The sequence below is a fragment of the Molothrus ater genome, chromosome 11 (genome assembly GCF_012460135.2).
Source record: "Molothrus ater isolate BHLD 08-10-18 breed brown headed cowbird chromosome 11, BPBGC_Mater_1.1, whole genome shotgun sequence".
In the NCBI taxonomy this organism is placed as follows: domain Eukaryota; kingdom Metazoa; phylum Chordata; class Aves; order Passeriformes; family Icteridae; genus Molothrus; species Molothrus ater.
Window position 1 is genome coordinate 14493163 of NC_050488.2, and position 22838 is coordinate 14516000.

General features: G+C 49.2%; 1 protein-coding gene across 1 annotated transcript in view; it reads right to left on the reverse strand.

Moving 5' to 3' along the window:
• PRICKLE2 (prickle planar cell polarity protein 2) overlaps window positions 1–22838 on the reverse strand; it is a 104164-nt gene that overhangs the window by 9434 nt on the left and 71892 nt on the right. Inside the window, 6 exon segments of the mRNA XM_036390952.1 lie at window positions 3504–3876; window positions 3878–4368; window positions 6973–7159; window positions 8824–9027; window positions 9684–9821; window positions 11528–11641. Of these exon segments, the coding sequence (XP_036246845.1) occupies window positions 3504–3876; window positions 3878–4368; window positions 6973–7159; window positions 8824–9027; window positions 9684–9821; window positions 11528–11641 (1507 nt within the window).

Consider the following 22838-nt stretch of genomic DNA (forward strand, 5'->3'; position numbering starts at 1 on the left):
ATTTAGCCTGCAGGTACTTTCTTAAATGGGCTATTTGACCAGCTGTCATTTTGTGGAAATAACTGCTTAGAATCAACAGAGTTCAGCTCCTAATTTCCAATTCCACTGCCAGGCACAGGCAGCAACTGCAACATCTTTCTGGAGGAAACAGACACAGGGAGCAGGGCTGATGGGCCAAGTATCTTTTGGAAAGTGATTAACCTCTGGTAGGATCAGGCTTCTCATCATGGGCAAACCTTCCTGGACAAATTCCATCTTAGCATTGTCCCAATTGCTTAATGCAGGGTGCTACAAAGCAAACATTGCTACAGGATCCACTGGTTTTGTTCTTGTTCCCGCCATTAAAAAAACTCAACAACCCAAAACCCCCAAAAGTAGACAAAGGAAGCACAATATAAATAATAATATAAAAGAAAATCAGCAAAAATGAGCTCTGTCTTAGAAAATAGGCTGAGAAATACTGTTTCCTTTTTGCTTCTCCATCTGATGGCCATGTAGTGAAGGATACAGTCTCTAAGAAGCTGTAGCAGACTGGAGTGTGTTTTAGCCTTCAGCTGATGGCAGAATAGCGATTTTCAAACAGGAACATGGAAGGGAAGGAGAGATGCCCTCCACCAGCAGGAGACACTGCCCTTTGCCACTGGATGTGCTTAAATCCCATCAGCATTTGTGGCAATTACACAAGCACAAACCAGAGGACAGCAGGGACACTCCCACCTAATTCCAACTCCAACACAGAGCACAAGCAGGGTCACAGCCACCTCTGCCACTCACAAGTCTGCTGTTGCAGCACTGCCCATGGTGACAGCAGAGCACTGTAACCCCGCACTGTAAGGGCACATGCCCAGGATTAACACCGTGTCTCACCTCTTTACTAACCCATGGGGAATTGGCTTTAAAGTGATTAAATAGAGCCCTTTGGTAAGGAAGAAACCTGGGGTCTTGCAGGAGATTGGGGTCACGTAGATCTTGACCCACACAATGGCTGACCCTGAAATGTTACAGGGACCAACATCTGCTCACGGCAGGCAGCCTTCCGGCCACAGGACAGGGATTAGCGCTGCACAGCCCTGAGTTATCTGCATTGCTGACTGTCTCTGCCTAATTAGCAGTTAAGTCGTTGTAGAAACATCACAGCAAAACCCACTGCCAGGGAGGTACCAGCTTTTACCATGTGCTCTCCAGGTCAGGGACTGTTTGCCCTTCAGCTCCCTATAAAAAACAGACTGTTTTCAGTGATGCCATAAAACCTGACATGGATGCGGTGTTAATTATTTCAAAGTGAAAGGTGGAGCAACTCTGCAGCATTGGTAGCTCAAAGGGACTTTGTATGTGGATGCCTGGGAGGTTCTGGCAAAGCAGGACTGGAGGATATGGGGTGAGCCAGACCACCAGGCTGTGGTTGGGGGGAGCTCTGTGGGGAGCTGGATCAGCCACAGCAGTGAGTGCAGGGATGGGAAAAGCCAGGCAGGGGGGTGCTGTGCCCTGACATCACTTGACCAAAAACCTGCTCTCTCACAGACCTCATCCAGGTCACCAAATCTCCCCGTCCTCAAAACACTGCCAATTAAATGGGATGATAATTGTGTCCTCCATAATTGCAGACATGGCCCTGGGGGAGCTGCCTGTTGCTGCTGCAGTGCCCTTAGCTCAGCTGAGCCAGCTCCCAGAGCAAGGAAAATTATTAGAACCTTACACATTAATAAAAATGTTATCACCTCACTCTGCAGAGGAACTATGAACACTCACTGCAAGCCTCATCACGCTGAACATCTGCTCCAGAAAGCAGGAACACAGCAAGCCATGAAGGCAGTCACTGCCCCTGAGGAAAGTCAGACTCTGGCTCTGTATGGTGGACAGATGCCTTTGGGAGGTAGCATTTTAAATCCCTCCCAGCATTTTAAAAAGGGGTTTCTAAAATGAAAGGCAGAATGATTTTCATTTTGATACGGAGGCCTTGCCTTGACCTATATCCCCAATAATATGTTACACTTCAGCCCCAAAGCATGCAACAACCTCTCCACTGCTCAGGGATTGCTCATCCAAGCTTGGTGTTGCTCAAGACTCTTTGTACTGATGGGGTTTACACAACACAAGTTTTCAGGAACACAAAAGGCTTTGGAAATGTGGAGTTTTGCTTAGGAAAACCCTGTTTTGGAGAGCAATTCCCAATTCCCTCGCCATTTCGCATCTATTTTTCCTCTGTGTATATCTGAGACTGTTTAAGCAAAAACCCTTCCCAGCTCATTAGCTTCTCCTCTCCCCCTGTTTTTCCACTTGCTGGATAGGGAGATCCTGGCTGAAACAGAGATCATTTCACATCTTGGCATGGGGCTGGCAGCTTCCCTAAACAAACACACCAAACCCCAGATGAGGAGTCACGGGCATAGCAGAGCAAACCTGTCCATCCAGGCAGGGCAGAGCCCAGAACTGGGATTCAGGGGGGCTCAGCTCTCTGTGGGCTTGGCAATCCTCACCACCCGTTGCCAGCAATCTGTGGGGGATCCTCAGGACCAGGCACAAACACCCCACAGGCCACTCCCTGCCAGCAACAAGGCAGAAGGGCTCCATTTTGTAGGGGTTCAGATGCAAGACCTGCCCAAATCCAAGCAATGATTGGCTGGAACAGAGAAAAGCCAGGGAAGCTGCAAAGAAAAAGCAAGGCAGCTTCTCTGGTGAGAAAACCAGAGCAAAGCAGGCTCAGTATTCTCTTTTCTGAGTAGCTCTGTGCTGAGGGACGTGGGAGCTGTGGTGGGCGAGCGAAGCAGAGCAGGCTGCAGGAGGACAGAGCCTGCCCAGCCCCGGCTGCAGACCAGAGCCTATGCACACACACACACCCATCCCTGCAGCCACGAGTGAAACCCAAACATGTTTAGGGTGAGAGGACTGAGAAATATGACCCTGGGATGTGCTCGTGAGAAACAAGCTCAGCCTGATGGGACAAGCATCTTGCCTGGCTTTTCCCTGCAGTTTCTACCAAGGGGTTGGGGAAGAGGAATTAAAGAGCTGTGCAGAGAGGGGGAGGAATTTCTTTTAACTAGTCACATGCTTGAGGACTGCATAACATTCAAAAGGGGTTAACTGGGCCTATTTCAAGGCATTCAGAAATATTTTTAGCCTGCAAGGGCAGCTGACAGCACTCCTTCAAGTGCTGAAAGCTGGAATCTGCCTCTGCGTTAGCAGTTGGCCTTGATTTTCCCCCTCTCTTCACAAAAGGGACGATTAAAGGGTTTGAAAACATTTGTTTTGAGCTGCACAGAAAGGCCAGACATCCATAAAGCACTGCATTTGGTAAACAAGCAAGCGAATGGAGAGGAACTGTCAAGGCTTGCCAGGACCTGGCAGACAAGGCTGTGTCACTGAGCAGTGGTCGCCAGGCTTGGTTACCCTCATCCTGGGAAGACACCAGGACACAAGGGATTCAATTGCATGGAGGGCATGCTGGGGTGGTCTCAGGGTGGCAGGAGCAGGGGTGACATACCTGTGGCATTGGGGTGACATACCTGTGGCATTGGACAGTGCCAGGGACTCCATGGAGCCCCGGGGAGTCTGCTCGGTGGGCGTCAGGTCCTCTGTGAACTTGAGGGCATTGATGGGGTGACGGGTGCGGCACTGCGACGCTGGCATCCCCCCCTCCTCTTCCTCTTCATACTTGGGGACTTTGACACTTCCTCTGGTCTCTGGGAAGCTCTGGTTGGACATGTCACTGTAGCTCTCCTGCGAGCGGAGCCTCCCTGAGTAGTAGTCCTCTCTGCAGTCCTGGATGAAGCTGCCACCGTGGCTCTTCATGGCCAACGAGGAGCTCCTCTTTTGGTTGCTGAAGTGTTTTGCCCATAAATCTGACTGCGAGCCTGGGACCTGGGTGGGGTTATAGGACGGTTCTTATGTTGCACTGGCTGAGAAGCTGCAAGGGGGTTTGAGACTGGCTTTGCTCCATTTTGCCCCCGTAGTGATAGAGCTCATCCCGGCTCCTCCACAGGTGGTCCCTGTTGAGGCTGGGTGTCTGGCTGGCCAGGCTCAGCAGATCCATCTGCAGGGACAGCGGGTCCACGTCGGTGGAGAGGCGGTTGGAGGTGACCTGCAGCTGGTTGCAGGGGCTGCGTGCCCCCTCCTCGCCCTTCCCCTTGTTCTTGCCGATCTTGGCGCTGCGCCGCGACTCCTTGGCCCGTGCGCTCTGGAAAGCCGAGTCGGAGGAGTCGGAGCCGTTGGGGTCATCGCCAATGCTGCAGGCCCTGGAGCAGAAGATCTGCCCCTGCTTGGGCAGGAAGGGCCGTCCCAGCAGTGACTTCTTGCACTGGGCGCAGCAGAAGCAGGTCTCGGTGGCGTGCCAGTGCTGGCCGTCGTACGTCATCTGGCCCTGGTCAATGCCTTGGGAGAAGATCACAGTGTCAGGGTCATCTAGCACTGCACTCAACACTTGCATCAAGACCAGGCTGGATGGGCTTCTGAGCAATCTGGCCCAGTGGAAAGTGTCCCTGCTGATGGTGGGTGGCTGGAATGAGATGACCTTTAAGGTTCATTCCAACCCAAATTATCCTATGACTCCCTATGACATGCACTCAGCCTTGCTCTTGAAAGCCCTTTTTCAGGGTTTCTCTGATGCATGAAGTTAATCCCATTTTTAATTCCTCCCAATTCTAATTCCAGGCCTTTGCTTGGGAATTACTCAGTGTTGGGAAAGGCAGCGGAACCATGCCTCAAGCTATTTTCTATTAAATGGGGATATTTCCGATCATAAAGCAAAGAAATGCAAGAAGTTCTCCATAAAGTCCTTGAAGTAAAAGCAATATGCTGCTTATTAAAAAAAAAAAAAAAAGAAAAAAAAAAAGAAAAAAAAAGCCTCCAGCTAAACCATAATGAGGAATTTGTTCTGCCTTGGTTAAGTATGTAACAGAGCAGATGACACCCCTGTCCCTTGCTGCTACTGTGGTCCCATCCTAACTTTATTTTGGCTTCAAAAGAGCCGGCCCCAGGGGTCGAGCACACACCCTTGCCTTGCACCCAGCCACATTTCCTGGGTTGCTTCACCAGGCCCCCCTTGGGTTCAGTAAAGGAATTGACACAGACAGTCTGTCTCCCTCCAGCCAAACCCCAGGGAGCAACATCTGCACAGTGCTCTCAGTCAGAGCCGTGAGCAAAGCTCCAGAGGTTTCAGTTACAACATTTACACACTTGTTTAAGCTGCTGTTCCTGGCCAAAGCCCCTGCTGCCCCTGTTCCCTGAGGAACTGCCACGCACAGTGTGGGCTGGCTGGCACGGCGGGTGCTGCGCCACATGTGCACAGCACATGCCTGCTCGCCCGCTGTGGGGCCAAGTGCTGGCAGGTAACTCATAAATGAACACTATGTTACTGGTCTGGTTTGTTCCAAGCTAAGTTAGGTTTAGTATAATCGGTATTTTCCTCCCCTTATAGTGAGCAAAATGCGTTTATACAGTTGGGAGTGCTACACTTGTGAGCAGAAGAGAGATAAGATGGAGGGTGGGATTTTATCAGCTCCTTTTCCACTGCCCAAAGCCATCTTGCAGAGGAAGGAGTGCAGCCTCCATACTCCATCCTCACCTACCCAACCCAAGCCTTACAAGGCTTTATCACATGCTTACCCCTGATTTATGTAGCTTGTCAGCACAGTGCTCAGTTCACTACTATGACAGACTTGCAGCAAAATGGTTGCAGTCCCTCCTCTGCTAGAAATGTGCAAATATGCACCAAACCAGACATTTTACCCTGAAAACCTGACAGTCAGCAGGCTCCAGCAGGCTAGCTGGAGTGAAGGACAGCAGATGGGGGAAGCACAAGAGAAGGGACCATGCAAGAATCATTACCAGCTGCTTCTTCACCTTCCTGCAGCTGAGCTTGTGGGAAGGATGTGCTGCAGGTCACAGTAGATGCATCCTCCCTGTGTTTCCCCTCCCTGTGCCATCTGGCTGCTGCACAGCAGGAAAATGTTTGGTTTCTTTTCCTCTGCAGCATATGAAGTACTTGAACAGCTCACCTCCATGGACAAAGGAAGGGCTGTCTGCGTGCTCACTGTGCTCAGCCAAGTGGCAAAGGGAGCTGGGGAGAGCAGCAAGAGGCTTCCCAGCCCACCCAGCTTGGGGACATCTAGCCCCTTGACTGAAGTGCATTTTAAATCACTGTTCTAGAAACATAAATTGACCCTGATCCATTATTTCTTTCTCTCTGAGAACATCTATCTGCAAGTTGATTGAAAAAGGTCCAGAAACAATAATGATGCCTAATGAACAAGCATCTTTTCTGACAGTAGCTCATCAAATCATGTGATCCTTTGCCAAGCTTGGATGAGAAAAACCTGAGTTGAAGAGCCAGGCTGTTTACAGGAAAATGAGATTTAAAGGGAAAAAAACGTGCCAGTGAAATTTTATTATGCCAGAGAAAGCTTTCACTAGCTGCCATTGCTCCTGAAGTTGCCCTCTGATAACCCTCCCCTCTCTGACTACAGAAAGGGATAAACACTGGTTTAACCAAATAAATCACCATGTTACCTCCTTGGTGGGATGAGAGAGAGGCACAAGCACATCTGGTTGCCCCAGCCATGCACAGTCCTGTGGATGCCATGGGACAGAGAGAGAGAAACAGCAAGCGTTTCTCACAGCAGCTTGTGAGAATTTTTAGGGAGCTGTAAGGATGCGATAACTAGTTAAGTATAAACAATCTGCAGGTGGTGTTTTTCTACTTCGTCTTTCTGCTCTTCTCAAGGATGGTGCATGAGGAAGATGTTTTTGTTAGTTAGCCAATCCAATAGAATCTATTGTATCACTATAAAAACCGCATGGTTCTCTTGAATTAAGCCTTTTCTGCACTTTCTACAACACTGCCTCCTGCCTGTTCCTGTGATATCCTGTGTTATTGTGCACAAGAGCGACACAGTCCTGCCCACAGCCCCACGGTGCTGTCAAGGATGTAATCCAAAAGCTCCTGTGAGCCCCGTGGGCCGTGCCCCCTGCCCGTACCGATGTGCTGGGCGCAGGTGTCGCAGTACTCGGCGTACAGGGACTCGAAGCAGCTGCAGCAGTAGGGCCTCCCATCCTTCATGATGTAGCGCTGCCCGCCCAGCACCGTCTCGCACTCGAAGCAGCAGAAATGCTTCATGTGCCAGTGCCGCCCCTCGGCCTCGGTGCACTCATCAGCAAAAATGATCTGGGGAGGAAACACAAGCGTGGAGAGGAGATGGTCAGAAAAGGGACCTGGGATGCAGACACCAACCTTTGTGTCTCCTGCCCTGCATGACAGCTGGGCCTCTTTGTTGATGCACCCTCTAAATTTTACAGCTTACTCCTCCAGTCCTGCATGAGAAACTCCCATAGTTTGGTTTGCGGCAGGGGCACCCATCATTTCTTAGGAAAATCCATTAAAATGCAAATTCCTCCGAAGCGTGTTAGTGCCCAGACTACAAAGTGTTAAGGCAGAGCTGCAGTGATGTGCTCGTGAGCTCACCCATCAAACAGAGGGGTCGATCAGGGTAATAAACACACTTATATACAACCTATCGATCTGCTGGACTTCTGAAGAACAGAACAGCTGCTTACTGGAACACATTTACTCATCTCTGAAACAGGGACCTGACCACAAAGGAAGAGCAAAAACACAAGGAAAAGTGGCAGCTCTCTAGAGGAGAAAAGATGGAGCTACCTTGGCTCCTCATCTTGCTGCTACCCCAGCCTGGGTGTCTATAAAGGTGATTGCAGTCATTGTACCAGTGGGGAAACTGAGGCACAGAGTGCTGTTAAGGATGAGTTGGAGAAGCAGCCATATAAAGTGTCTTCAGCAGATGCTTTCTTGCTGCGGCTTCTTCTCATCCCCACCCATTCTCAACTTACAAAGCCAAGGGAGCCAGCAGCCTCAGATCTGCTCCCTGTTTCTCTGTGCTGGCACAGGGTACACCAAAAGCTTTTCCCTTGCAGATCCTCCTACCCCTGAATTATTGTTTCTCACAATTCGTACTTGATGTTTTAGGGGAAGAAAAACATGCTGAAAAATGAGCTGAATGAAAGAATTAAACGAGAATTTGCAGGGATAAAAAATACATGAAAAAAGATTACCCAGCCTAAGCTACAAAAAAATAGAACCAGTTGAATGGTTAGGGTTGTCTTTCATTGGTAACACTACAAATTTAATTGGACACATACATCAATGCTCTTTATATTTGAAGTGCATATAGCCTTGGATATTTACTATTACATGCTTACAAGGATGGGACGTGGTATTTTATAGAACATACGGTTTTCCACACTATGGTTTTCATAACTTTAAAAACCAGAGCAATTTCCTTCACCAGCCTTTTAAACAGAGATTGACACTTGAGAAGTGCTCAGAGGCGACTCTGTATGGTTTTCTATCTCAGCTTTGTATTCTATTTGTTCAGCTTCCTGTAGCCTGTTAATCGCCTCTCTCAAAGCCTATTTCAGCTCGGTGTGTACTCAGACATGACTGACTTGTAAGAAATACAGCACTCATCCCACCAGGGGCTTCTTCAGGGGAAATGGAGGAGAAGGGAAGACCACCACACCCAGCTGGGCTAAAATCACAAAGAGAGGGGGCTGTGCCTCTACTGGAAACAGTCATGGAAACCTCCCCAGCTTCCTGTGTGTAGATGAGGCCCTAACTCATAACAGTTCTAGGCAGACTGAAACTAAGAATATTTGAAACCTCAGGAAAAGCTTGCTCAAACCCTTGGCAAAGCCATGCCATCAGTTTGGTGTGTATGCCTCCATGAAAAAGTCAGGGATGGAGGGGAGATGCCACCCAACCCTTCTGTGCCACCTCAGCGGGCAGCAGCGCTCAAGGCAGATGCTGTCTCTTACCTCATCACATGCAGCACAGCGGGGCTTGAGGCATTCGGCGTGGTGCCTGCCACAGTAGATCTTCCCATCCTGGTAGAAGTAGATCAGGTCAACCAGCAGCTCGTTGCAGACACTGCAGATGAAGCAGGGAGGATGCCAGCAGACACCGTGTCCCGCTCGTGAGGCGAAGACAGCCATGTCCCCTCCATTGATCTGGCCACCGCACTGTCAGAAAAGCCAGGGATTAATGGAGGAGTGTGGGTGACCCCACTGCCACCCATCACTAACAGGTGCTCTCACAGTCACTGCCCTGCATAATGCCAGAAGATGAATTCACAAGTTCATGTCAAGTATCATGAAAGGTGCCCTGACAGACCCCCGCACTCACACCTGGCAGGGCCACAGGCAGGTGCTTGTTTCGTGAGTGTCATTAAATCATGGAATGGTGTGACTTGGAAGGAACCTGAAGATCAACTAGTTCCAATCCTCCTGCCATGGGCAGGCTCACCTTCTACCACACCAGGTTCCTCAAAGCCTCATCTAATCTGGCCTGAACACTCTCAGGTATGAAGTAGCCTCAACTTCCCTAGGCAATCTGTGCCAGTGCCTCAACACTCTCAAGGAAAGGATTTCTTTCTAATATCTAAACTAAACATGCCCTCTGTCAGTTTAAAGCCATTCCCTCTATCAATATATGCCCTTGTAAAAAGTCCCTGTTCAGCTCTCATGTAGTCCCTTTAGGTACTAGAGAGGTTTTTAAAGCACCCCAGAACCTTCTCTTCTCCAGGGTGAACAGCCCCAGCTCTCTCAGCCTGTCTTCAGAGGAGACATATTTCACTTAACTTGGTGATGCAGGTACCAGTTCATCAGCCACTACCCACCTGCTCACAGATGGCTCCTGTCATGGTTACAGGGAATGGCCGAACATTGCCTCTCCCTAAATTTTCCCTCTTCCTCTGGTTGCTGAAGAGTTTGAGCTCCCTCTTCTCCTCCTCATCCAATGAGTTGCAATAGCGAACCTAAAAAACACAAATGATGCTCAGTGCCTGGGGTGTCCCTGGCTCGCCACTCAGTGAGGCACCATTCCATGGGCACTGCAAACCTCTGCCCTTGGCTGTGGGGAGGCTGGAGAAACAATGGGCTTCAGGTAGCTGGGGTTTGGTCAGAATTTCAAGAGGTTGAGATGAGAAAAAAGGGCAGGAGGATTGTTGCTCTTTGAGCACTCAATTTGTAGAAAAGTCTTAAAAGTTGGGTTCTCAGAGACCCACCAAGACCAGCAACTGGACTGATGGGTTTTCCTGCTTTCTCCATCAGCCTCCTGTGGCGGAGGTCTTCATAACATTCCACTAGCATTTCTAGAGCACAGACCCTTTTCTTTGCACAAAACACAGAGTTCCAGTGACTTGTGAACTATTTTTCCAGCACAGGATCAAGCCTGCTCATTTGCAAAACCTCTGCATTGCGAGGTAATAAGGAAATAAGTAAAATAAAAGGATATAAACAATGAATGATGCAATTTCCCTGAAGCTTATAAAACTCTGAGGTTTTACTGGCTATTTCCATCCTGCAGGCTTAGCTCTTGGCTGGTTGCATTTCAATGGGGAATACAACTAAAGAGCCAGGGAGGTCAAATGTGGCACCAGTGCCCAATCCACCCTCCGTTATTTGGGAGAGCAGGCTCATGGAGCTGAGCAGCGTTATTCACATGAGCAACCAGCAACACAATGTTAAAAGGAGCAAAACTGAGCACGAAGGGAAACTGGATGCAAAATCTGCCAATTTGCAGAAAATACACACAGACCTGCAAGTCCAACTTGCAGGAAAAGAGGCTGCAGTAGCAGCATTTGTGTGTATTTATTCTTATGTTTTTTGGCTGTCAGAGGCTGTGGGTTTCCAGCAGCTGCCAGGGAAGCAGGTAGGCAGGTTGGGACCCAAGGGTGTACAGGAAGAAATCCCTTCTTTGTGCCTGGAGCTCCCCCCATGCTGACAGTGCTGTGCCCATGGCACCCAGCCACACGCAGGCAAAGTTGTTAAAATCTGACTGAGATCAAACAAGTTACCTGCATGTATTTCCCAGAGCTGCTTCTTCAGAAAGTAGCATGAAAATAATTTTTTTTGTTTACACAGGGAAATTTTGCGGGTTACCAAAAGGCAGTGTTCTCACTGGTGAGATCAGGACGTCAAAGACCAGACCCTTTTTGCTGCCTCACATCATTCCTGCGAGACGAAAGAAGGTTTATTTTGCTCTGACTGGTTTTGACTCAACCTGTGGCCTTGCAGGCTCTCCCAGCTCATGAGGCTCAGCCCAGCAAGCCCCTCCTTAGCACACTCACTCCCACTCCAAGGTGAGTCGGAAGCAGCACCTGGGAAAAGGCTTTTGCAACTTTGGATCTGTCTCTAGATAATCTCAACAGCATTCCAAGCCACTTTTAACGGAGCCTTGGCCTCCAAGGGCTGAGGAAATGCTTTTCTTTCAGACAACTGAGGAAAGATGACTTAAAAAAATTTTAACCTTTGAAACAAACAACTCCCCACTCCAACAATCAAAGCAGGAAGCAAATACAGCAACTTAAACAGCAACATGACTGAAATTCAAGTATATCCCCCTGAAAAGCAAAAGGAGTTGAGAAAGGAAAGCCACGCTTCCCACAAGCAACCCCAGGAGGAGCACCCACTCCCCACCCGCAGCCCTGCTGATGTCCAAGCACATTTTCTGGATACTGACCTCATTGTCATGTGGCGGCAGCTGGTGAAGAAGCTGCTTTATGCGAGATTTTTCTCCCGGGCTGTTGACATAGGGAACCTTGTCCTCGGGCAGGCAGCTGTAGTACTGGTGCACCTAGGGAACAAAAGAGGGGGCTCCTGTCAGTGGGGTTCCCTGGCCGAGCCCATGCCCCTGTGCCCGGCCAGCAGCCACCCCCTGAGGCAGCAAGCGCTGGGTCTTCCCCAAGATTCTGAGCAAGGAAACGCTGCCAGGAGCTGCTCTGGGTTTGTTTTCTTTTGTCCTCCAAGGCAGAGGGGTGGCAGCCCCGGCGAGGTGGGCACGTTACCGTTTGCTCTGTCAGCCTCCATAGCGTGAGCATTGCGCCGGCTGTGGGGATGTGTCGGCACCTGCCTCGGCAGGGAGGTTAAGAAGGCTGCGCCCCAGCAGTCTCCGTGTTGCCGGCTATCTCAGCCTCCACCTCCATCAAACCCCTCCGGGCTTTTTTCTGCAGCAATTTGTGGAAATAAACAGCAGATAAAATCTGTTGGAAGGCTCAGTTTTTCTCTTTCGTCTCAGAGCGTGTAATTAAAATCAGCTATTAAAAAGGCTGAGGAACGGCGTGCCCGACGCTGGGAGCGCAGTGCAGCCCGGAGAGGAAGCACACCCTGAACCCCAGCATCTCTGCTCCGACTGCCACACCTGGGATGTGCACTCAAGGGCCGGGCCAGCACCGGGAGGGGACTTGCTGGCTGAGGAGCCACTCTGAAATGGCCACAGTGATGCTGAACAGCTTGGGAAGAACCAGGAGAAGGTAAAGGTAAGCTCAGCTGGGACTGGGATTTGCTGCAGCCCCAGATGTCTCTGGATGGTTGGGCAGAAGCAGAAAGCTGGTTGAATTCCGTAAATCTGCTCCTGGCTGGAGAGATGCAGGCTATTCTCCCAGTGCACACAGCTTTCTGCCTTTGCCATGGTGGGATTAGCCCCGAGATGCTCCCTCAGCTATCAGCAATTCATTTTGGAGTGGCTGCACTGCCTGCAGCTTTCACAGGGCTTTTCCCAAATAACACTTCCTTTGCCATGGTTTCTGATCAGCTTTTTCCCTCACTGTATGCTTTGGACTTTGGCCTAGAAAGCACCACCTAGGCCAGCTCTCTCCAGAGAGGCCCCCTCTGCCTGCACAGCCCCACAGCATCTGCAAATGACAGGGGGGTGCTGTGGGTCACTGGGAGGAAGGGGGACACGGGCTGGTCACACAGGGCTGGCTGCCAGGGGAGCTCACCCATGGGCTCACAGGCTGATGGGGGTGGCTCACATGCAATTACCTTCTACAGAAAGAAATATCCTTTTATTCCAGAATAACTATCCAAACCTAGCTTTATTCAGGAATAATTGCTCTGCATTCATCTCACTCCCTGCTCTCATTCAGAACTACCTGAGAGCAAGAGCTGCTCCAGTGGTTTTCTCAATTTATGGTTCCTCCCAAACCGATGTCACCATCCACCTTTCCCCACCATCAGGTTTTCCAGAAAGGGAGATTTTAGCAGATTTCCACACGCAGGTCTGCAGTGCTGATGACAAGGGAACTGCTTGTGTCATAAAGCTCAGGAACATGCTGAGCATATTCCACTGCAAAACCCTAAATTTGTTTTGCTAAGGCACAGCAGAAACAGACCCACCAGCTATGGAAACTGACAAAGAAAGAATGGCTGCAAAGTATTTTGTTATGTTAAAAAGAAAACAAACTACATACATTAGAATACTTACTTTGCATTTATAGAGCATCCTTCATCCAGGAACATCAAAGCACATTAAAAACACTAAAATTCTTATGACATGCTATCCAAGGTAGCAAATATACACATTGCAAAGGCCTAATTGCAGCATCATGGTGTTAAATAAGCTCCCTAAGTTCACGCAGCAAGTCTGCAGCAGAGTTTGCAGTTGAAAATCCCCCAGCAATGCCCAGCCCAGCAGACCCTTTCCTGGGCTGCCAGGCTTCCACACAGCCACGCTGTGTGTGCCCAGCCAGCACACACCCCTGTGGCTTCTGCTGCCAAATCCCCCACGTGCAGAGAGGCTGTTCACTGTGCCCTGTGCTCACATTGGTTAGCTTGTGTTTTGATTTCTTGCAATGAAGTTTTGCCACCCAATCCTTGAAGTTGGTGGAGACCATAAATTACTTTTTTTTTTAAGAGCTGCCAAACTTCTACAGCAACGAGCCCCAAGACGCTCACCCTGGGCAAAAAACAAGGATGGGAGCTCTTCCTTCAGCTGCCTGGGTGCTGCATTCCTGGAGCACAATCCAGCAGGATGTACGTGCCCAGCTCTGCTCCTGCTTCCGCTGGGAAGTTTTCCATTTACATCCAGCAGGACTGCAGGAACTGGTTCCCATCACACCAGCAACATAGCTTGGCAGGGATGGGCAATTTGGTTTGAGAAGCAAAACAAAATAAATACAACAGGCTCCAACCTGTGTTCTGTTGCCTGAAATAACCTGAAAGGGTTTGCTTTGGATCTGCATCAGCCACAGGGACCTTCTAGAGGAGTGCTCATGAGAGGATGGAGCAGAGGCAGCTGCCAATCCCTGTCCAGTACCTGTGGAACATCTCATAGGGAGAAAATCCTTATGCCTGCCAACAACTTTCTGCAGCCACCATCCCCTTCTGGAGCCCATCCTTCTGCAGCCACCATCCTCTTCTGGGGAAAAACTTGAACCAAAGGGACACACAGATCCTTTCACCTGGGACATCACTTCTATCCCAAGAGATCCACCCAGGGGGTGGATGAAGAGCAGAAGGCCACCCCTTGCCCAGGCTGACATCAGGCCATGCCTGTGCATATTACACTCTCTCATCCATCACCTGTTCCCATGGCATGAACCCAGCTCCTTGATGGGAGACCCAAGGGAGGGACAGGGTCACAGGCTGCCAGTGTTCCTGCCTCTGTGCCCAGCTGGCTGCTGACAGCATTGCTGACCTGGCATGGGAGCAGCTGGGCTGGCACAGGCCTCTGTGATGCTCAAAAATAAAGAAGGAAAAGGGGATTCTTAGATCAACCTGGCTTTTCAGGGAAAAAGCCTACAGAAAGTGTTAACTTGCTGGGAAACTAAAACTGCTCACTCTGCACTTTGCTTTTGTACAAAAGGTCACTGTTTTATGCTCAAGTAACTCCTCCTCCATCCAGTTCTGTGTTGCAGCATGCTCAAGCCTTGTAGCTGGTGAGCCTTGCAGGGCCAGGGCCAGACCCCCCATGTGCCTGCTGATGGCTCCTCACTGCCCTTACGGGCTCTGCAACAGGAGTTGCACCCAGATAAGGATAACAGTGTGGGCAATGACCCCAGAGAGATAACATTTCCTCTCTAAACCATGCAGTATCTGTAACTCTTTTATTATTAAATACTTCTGCTGTACAACCCAGCAGCTCTGCATCCTCCTATTTCCCCTCACAACAGATCTGTTCTGCCCGTGGTTATCCCAACAAACATCATTAACACACAGGAGGCCCTTGTGGGGCTGGACTAGCTTTTATCCTCAGTTTTCCCACTTGTCTCACTTCACTGACTTCTGCTCACATCTGCATGAGAGAAATCCCAAAAGAGACTGGAAAACATCACACTGAGTTAAAATAAAGCTTCACACAACATCTCAAGGTTGCAGATGCCATGAGCATGGTCTGGCCAGTGCACTGGACACAGGGACAGCTGTGGGTGCTAGGTACCAAGGGATACTGAGGGGCTGGGCAAGCTTCATCCTGCCCCAGGGAAGTCCCACTTGGACAGGCTCCATGCTACCAGAACCTGGCACAACAGATTCTCAGGGTGTTATTCTCACCTTTATAAGGAAAATGTCCAAACACCAAGTTTTGCTAACAAAAACCGACATACATCTTGGAAATTTAACAGCTGCTTGATGCTAAAAGGGAGGAGGGGAAGGTAGAAATTAAAAAAGTCACAAACCAGGAGAAAGGAAAGAACATAATGTAAAAACAGGGCAGGAAAAAGCCTTTAAACTGGAGCCAACTTTATTCAAAGGCACTGAAGAGAGTAATTACATTAGTTTACAAATGCCTTTGTGCTCTGTGGTCTTCTTAGGTTTGGAGTATGTTTCCAGTTTAACTCTGACAGTTTACAAACCTACCCTGGCCCTGCTAAATAAAGGCAGGACTACAGCTTGTCCTGATGGTCCCAGGGTGACCAAAGACAAAACCCACATGAGCGTATCTGTGAGCAAAGCCTTACACCTCCTAGAAGGAAAAGTTTGCAAACATCCTGTAAATTCAAGCTATTGGTGAAGGATCTCTTTGATCAATGAATTAAAGGAGGTGGAGGGGAAATATCATATTTCTTACGCCACAAATTGCTGTTGGGAAGTAGCATTTGGCTGTACTCGCCCTGAGCACAACCCCCCTCCCAAAGCACCCACCAAACCGGGCTGTTTGGGATGACTCGATGGCTGGGATGGACTACAAAGGAGCTCACGGTGTCCTGGCACGGGTGCTGACTTGCTCAGCCCTCACAGCTCCAGCTGGGCAATCCTGCCTGGCTCTCCTGAAACCAAACCAACTGCAAAAGCAACTGCAAGGCTTTTGCAAAGAGCCCTGTGAGGGCAGGACGTGCTGGCCTGTGCACAGTAGGGTGCCTGAGCGCGGATGTCCCCAAGAAGGGGACCTTGGTGAGTCAGCCAGCACTCAGGCACAGTGCAGTAAAGCATCACACACAGTGGAGTCTGTTGAAAATACAGCATTCCCCAGTGTCCCCACCATGTCTAGCACAGCATCATTTCCCCTGGGAACGTGCCAGGGTACCACAGCCCTGGCAGCCCATTCCATGACAGCCTGGGATGTCCCGTGGCAGCACAGGGAGCTGGTGGCACATTGATGTGTGTGTGCTTCATTGTGGCCCCTTCTCCTGGCTCACTGCTGCGTGCAAACTCCCACGGGACTTGGCTGCTGAGGGAGGAAGGCAAACAGTGGCTCTGACAAGCCTGTGCTGGCCTGGGCGAGCAGGGCTGCTCCTGTGGCTTGCCTGCTCCTCCCCAGTGCCAGCTTCTGAACAGCACACACCAGGCTTTAATGACCCTTTACACTGAGCACTTAAAATTGACAGAGAAACAAACCTGATGCCTTTGTATGTCTCTCATTTCTGCTGGCCTCCCTTGGAAAAGCAAGGGGAAAAAATCCCAAACAAACCACATGCAAATAACCTTCCCAATATGTCTGTGAAACACTGCAAGTGTTTGTACACGTTGACTCACACACGAGCTCCACAGATGACAGCACGTGTGAGCCTGGAAAACGGGTTCAGTGTGCTTTGGCCTGAGTCTGGCACGTCCTCCTTTTCCAAGGCCATTAGGATACAAAGCACTGATTTATTTTTTTGAAGCAAAACAATCCTTACAGCAGGGCCAGATGCTCTGAAGAGTGGGAACTGCTGGCTGGCTCTGCCAAGCGTGGGGATGCAGGCAGGCAGGCAGGCACCCTGGAGGGATGCAGAGTGTCCCCTGAGAGCCCAGAGCCCCAGCTGGGAGCAGGCCTGTGTCCCTCCCAGACTGAGAGTGTCCATCACACAGCAGAGGGGGCAGATGCACTCCTGGCGCCGGGCAGTCCGGCATCCCGCAACGCTGCGCGCCTGCTCTTGGAAACCCGCTCCTAAGGCAGAGGGACAAAGGCAGGGAACAAAGGAAAAATCATTTCTCTAAGTGCTATTTGCTCTGGCACGCTCTGCGGCTTTCCGCACGCTCCTCTCCCACGGCAGCTGAGGCGTCAGAGCGCTGCTGCTCCCAGTCAGAACGACATCCATCCCTGCCAAGCCTCTGGAGCAGCTCTCCCTGCAAGAGATCCCTCGGAAGCGCCGCTTCCTGCTGCCATCAAAGAGGAACGTTTGAATGAAGGCTCTACGTCCGCACGTTTTAGACTTGTGAAAGCCTATGACATGGTTTTTCTTTTTTTTTTTTTTAAAGCAGAAATTGAATTTGGATTAAAAAGAGCCAGATCAGTGCTTTCAACAGCATCAAGAGCGGTCTATGCTGCGAGGTCCATGCAGGGCTCAGGGTCCCCTGGAGGACCAGGAATGATAATGATCATCTTCTGCATTGATCATCACTGATCATTCCCCTGGGCATGCCACATAACATGCTCTTGGATTTCTAAGGCACGGGGTAGCACACTTGTGTAACACTGCAACTCAGAAAAGCTGTAATTGCACACTGGAATAAAGCTCCAGGAGAAGTTTCTGTTGGGTAGTCCAGGGTTTTTCAGTTTCCTTTTCCACTCCCTGCTCCTCCCCTGCCTCTCACCTCTGCTGACCTCCACACATATTCTTCAAATTTCAGAATCGAGCAAACCATGTCAGGCAAGTGGTTTCGTTTCTGTGACCCACCAAGAGTAGCTGATTCCTTCCCTGGTAATAAGATTGTTCAAGGATTAAGTAATTTAGACAGCTTCCATTGGCTCACCACGATCAGGGTAACACCCCAGGATACAGAAATGGAGCAAATGTCCAGACACAGTTTTGCCATGGGCTCTTCTGCAGCATGGGATGTGCTCACACTTCATCCACTCTGTTCCAGGTCAGGGGAGCAGCTCCAGGACCTCCTACCCCACTCCAGCTGCCCCCAAGTCAGGCAGCACTGGCATCACAGGCAGAAAAAGCAAAGCATTCCGTGTGCAGGACTGCTGCTCCATCCAGCAGCTGGGAAGCATTCGGCACAGTCCGATGCCTGGAGGCTGGATTTAGACAGCTCCAGCCTTGAAATAAGAGCCGCTAACTGCCGGGCTATTTAGATACTGAGAGAGTTCACCGGGGAGGTGATGGACTTACCCTACCTCAAAGTGAAACTGGAGAGCTTTTCAAAACGTGCTGAAAGGCAGCTTTTGGGTAAAACACTCCAGCGTGCACATGTGTAAGCGGGCAGAATGAGAGGCAGCTGCAGCTCCTGGGAGCAGGGTACACCAGGAACAGCTTCTCCTCAGGGCCCTCACTTTCCATCCATGCTGCTCTGCTCCCAGGATCTACCAGCAAGGAAGAGCTCTTCATGGGCCTTTTGTCCTTCCTCTACCAGGTTGTAAATCAGCTTGTCTGCTTCCCACTACTACACAGGTTTGGGTCGCTTTGGCTTGTTTTACTCCTTCCTTGCCCCGTGCAAGCCTTCAGTCTCTTGAGGAGTGAAACAGTTTGCTGAACTCAGGAGGCTCAAGAAAGGACAAGATGATACAATGACCGTGACACACAGGCACAAGTGAGACACACGTCCCCCAGGGATGCCTGGCCCAGATAATGTACCATCTGCCTCACCAGAATGGTGAAAATCTTTATGTAAGGTGTAAATGCATGTTCAGTGTAGGTTCATCTCTGTTCTCCTTTCCTCACTTTGTGACCTGAACAGCAACTGATGAAACTTGAAGGTTTTATAACTCGAGCCCTTGCAACAGGTCTTTCAAAATATCCAGAAGAAGGATTAACACATATTCTAGCCCCTGGATAAATTCCCTGTGACAGCTACAAGTTTCACACCACTGCAAAGCTCTTCAGGTCCAAGCTCTAACGGCTGCCTTAGAGAAAAATGGTCCCCTGAACCTTCATGCTGCTAATTTTAGCTCAGATGAGATTTTCATAACTTTTTAAGGGACTCAACCAGAGCAACTGTGTTGACAACAAGAGGGAATTAAGTTCTTACAGCACATGCAAGGTTCTCAGATGTTGGCATGCCAGAGCCATACAAAAAAGCCACAGCAAGGCTGAAGTAGAGCCCCATCTTTTGTTTAATTGGAAATTTCTGCCCATAACCAGCTGCTCCTAATACTGAGACACAATAAAGATAGAAATCCTAAAAAATCCCTTGTATTCAGAAATTCAAAGTGGCATGTTATAACCCCTTTGGATTTCTCCAAACCACAGGCCCAAGGAATTCAAGGCTGCACATTCACATGTATTTACACATGCCCTGCCTAAAAATGAGAAAAACACATCACAGAAGGACTTATTTTCAAGCATCTGCCCTCAAAGTTATGTCAGTGCAAGGAGGATCAGCTGTCCCACTGCCAGCCCCAGCAGACAAACTGGCTCCCAAAGATGTCTTCCTCTGTCTCTGCAGCCAGGCTCAGCCTGGGATTTTGCTTTGCTGAGGACACACTTCTAAAGGTGTTTGCCCATTTCAAGACTTTGACACTGATTTCTTTATCCAACCATTGAACTGCAAGGCAGAAAAAAAGAGCATTTCACAAAGCCCATGTCCCTGCTTCTGTACAGCCATCTCTGCCATTCCCATCTGCATCCCTATCTTCCAGAAGGGAAGTCCCTCTTCTGCCATAAGACAACTTCTCATTGAATCCAATCCAAGTGGATTGGATTCAATGTGGATTAGACCCCACAGAAGCCTCCTGGCCATCCTGTGTAGCTGATTGCTACTACAAGAAACTCTGTTTCCTTATCACATTGTGATTTATGGAGCTCAGTCCTGGGTTTTTACCTGTCACTTTCCTGGCTGGCAAGTTGTTGCTGAGCCTTACACCCCTGATGGTCTCAAACCTCTTCCAATTTCCTGCCTGAATGCATTTGGAGACAGTTTATGTCTTGGGTGTTCTTGGGCTAAAGTTGGAGCTTGGGTAACTGCTCTGCCCCCTCTAACGAACAGGGCAAAGAACAATCCTAATGAACAATTTGCAAGGCTGGACAAACCAAGCTCTTGTAGGCTCCCCAATGAAATAACATTTCCAGTGTCCTTCCAGTTTACACCCCTCTTTCTTGAGCAGACATGTCATACATTTTAGTTGGTTTACCAGAAAAATTTTCATCATACCTTATGGAGGGGTGCTATCAATTTTTAAATTACTATCCTAATCCCTGTGTTATATTTAGAAATATATTTCATTTATGGCTTTTGAGTAAAGCCCTTTTTAGCCTTACATACTCTAAGACTTTTTAGTCTTACACACTGATGAGCCATAATATAAGGGATAACTTCAAGCTCCACTCCTCATTACAATGTTTGGATCAGTATCTGTGAACATTGGACCAATGCTTTTTTTGTCTTCAGTATTGGGCATTGAGAGTACCCAGCATGATTTTCACTATGACATGTCTCACAGAGCAGCTGAGGCCTGAGTTAGTGTCCAGGAGTACAGTGAGACCTTATAGGCTTGAGTCTATTTCCCTCTAGATGACAGTAATTTAAGCTTTGGATTGAAGGGACTCTTCAAATACTGAAATGACCTTTGGACACTGCCAAAAAACAATGTCATGTTTGCAGGCCAACTCCTCCCCACTGAAATCCTGTAAATTGCTGTGTTGAGTGAGGCATGAGCGCTGTCTCCCAAGAATAGTGAGGCAGGGAGGCTGTCGTCCAAGTAAAATAAGAAAATTGCATTAGTCTTTCAGGGGAACACTTACCTCCCCAGTTCATATACTGCACTAAGATTTTAATAAAGTAGAATATTGCGGAAAAAGTTGTTTCATTTAATCTGCTTCACATCCAAAAAAAATGCAACAGCGAAACAGCAGGAGGCAGAGAGAAATTCCCTGCCTGTTAATGTGTTATTTTCAGCCCAGCCTGACAGCAGTACCCTCAGCCAGGGCAGAGCCCACCAGCTTGTTCCATGGCAGGCACCAGCCTTGCAGAGGCTCCACACCACGTGCACACACCTGACTCATTGACCAAAAAAGCCACATCTGCCTGCAGACTGACACGTCCCCAGTGAGCTGCTGCAGAGGCATCTCCTACCCCCATGGGAGGTAAATGGCCCCTCCTGCACTATGGGGCAATCCCAGCCATGGGACAACCTTTCTGTGATTCCATGAAATTCAGGGTGCTGCTCTTCACCAGGGACAAAGGCCAGGCCTGCAGTGTGGCTCCTGCGCAGCCCAGGAGAGTCACATCTCGTTTTTGTCATCTCAGTGGCTCATCTAACACGTGAAAAGTCATGACAGGGCTGGCAGATGAGCCATCCTCTGCTGGATGGATTTCAGGGCCTGTCTCTGCCTCTGCTTACGGCTGCTCTTTATCTCCATGGTGATTAGAGACAGGACTGAAGTGGCAAATTTGCCTAAAGGCCCAGCGATGCAGACTGAGGAGTGTACTGAGAAAACAAGTTTTTGACTGAGGAGCACCGTGACCTCTGCAAGGAACAGATGCTGGAAGAACCTAAAATTACATTAACCTGAGTAATGCATGAGATGTCAGTAGCAACTGGTAGAGCTAAAGGACTTCTCTTTCCTCCTGAGCATGCCCAACTCCCTGATGCCACATTTAAAGAGCATCTAAAGGATCAAAGAAGCACACAGATCTCCTGGAATATGTCACCTCCATGCTGAAAGAGGGTTTCAATCACTGCCCATAACCATGTCTACCTGGTCAGGTGCCACCTGTCACTAAATACCTGTATTTCCACCGAAAGCTACAGGACCATGGGCCAGCTTGAGCTCCAGAAGCTGCTGACATGCTTGGTCAGAAACCAGCAATGAGAGCAGGTGGCACCAGCTTGGGTATGGTCCTCCAATGGGACCCCCCAAACCCATCAGTTCATGTTGCCACAGCACGAAGGACCAGCAGAGCCACTTCAGAACCATCTGCATTTCTCCACACACCACATCTTGTACCTCCTGTGAGGCAAAAAGAGAGCTTCTGACATAAGGAAGGTGACAGAAAATAAGGCTGCTGCCTGATTTGCATGGTTGGATGGCACCAAATGAAACACATGGTGCTGTGGAGTTTCAAGAGAGCACTGAACAAGGCTTATAAAGACAAGGAAAAAAAAAAAAGAAACAAGCTACCAAACAACTGGATTTTCTCTAATCAGACAGATAATATTTACAGCCTACGGGTGGTGCCAAAATATTTCAGGAAATTCCTAAGCCTGTCTGAATAAAAGCACAGGAAAACACAGTACTTAAGGACAGCAACTATGGCAGCAAGAATGAAAGCTTTCCCCCCCCTTCCAGCCTCCTTACAGTTTAAAATTATTGCCATATCATATCATTCTGCAATTACCAAGGCTAAGCTCATTTTGCCATCTTCACTGCAAATGATGTTCTGACTTGAACATATAAAGGACCAGCATAAAAATCAAAGGAATCATGTAAACTGGAAGGAGCAGAATCAATGCACACTCCACAGAGCACACTGAGGTCTAATCCGTCCCACTCAATCCTGCACCAAGAGACTTGAGCTTTATTTAAGTTATTCCTTCCAGCAAGGCATAAACATCATGCTTGGAAAGCCCAAACCACAAAGCTTTTGGCCCATTTTTCAGAGTTATCTACCAGCTTTGACTGTCTGCCCTGGACTCACCACAGAGAAGAGCAGTCCAGGAGGGCAGAGCACAAGCACTGAGCCCCTGA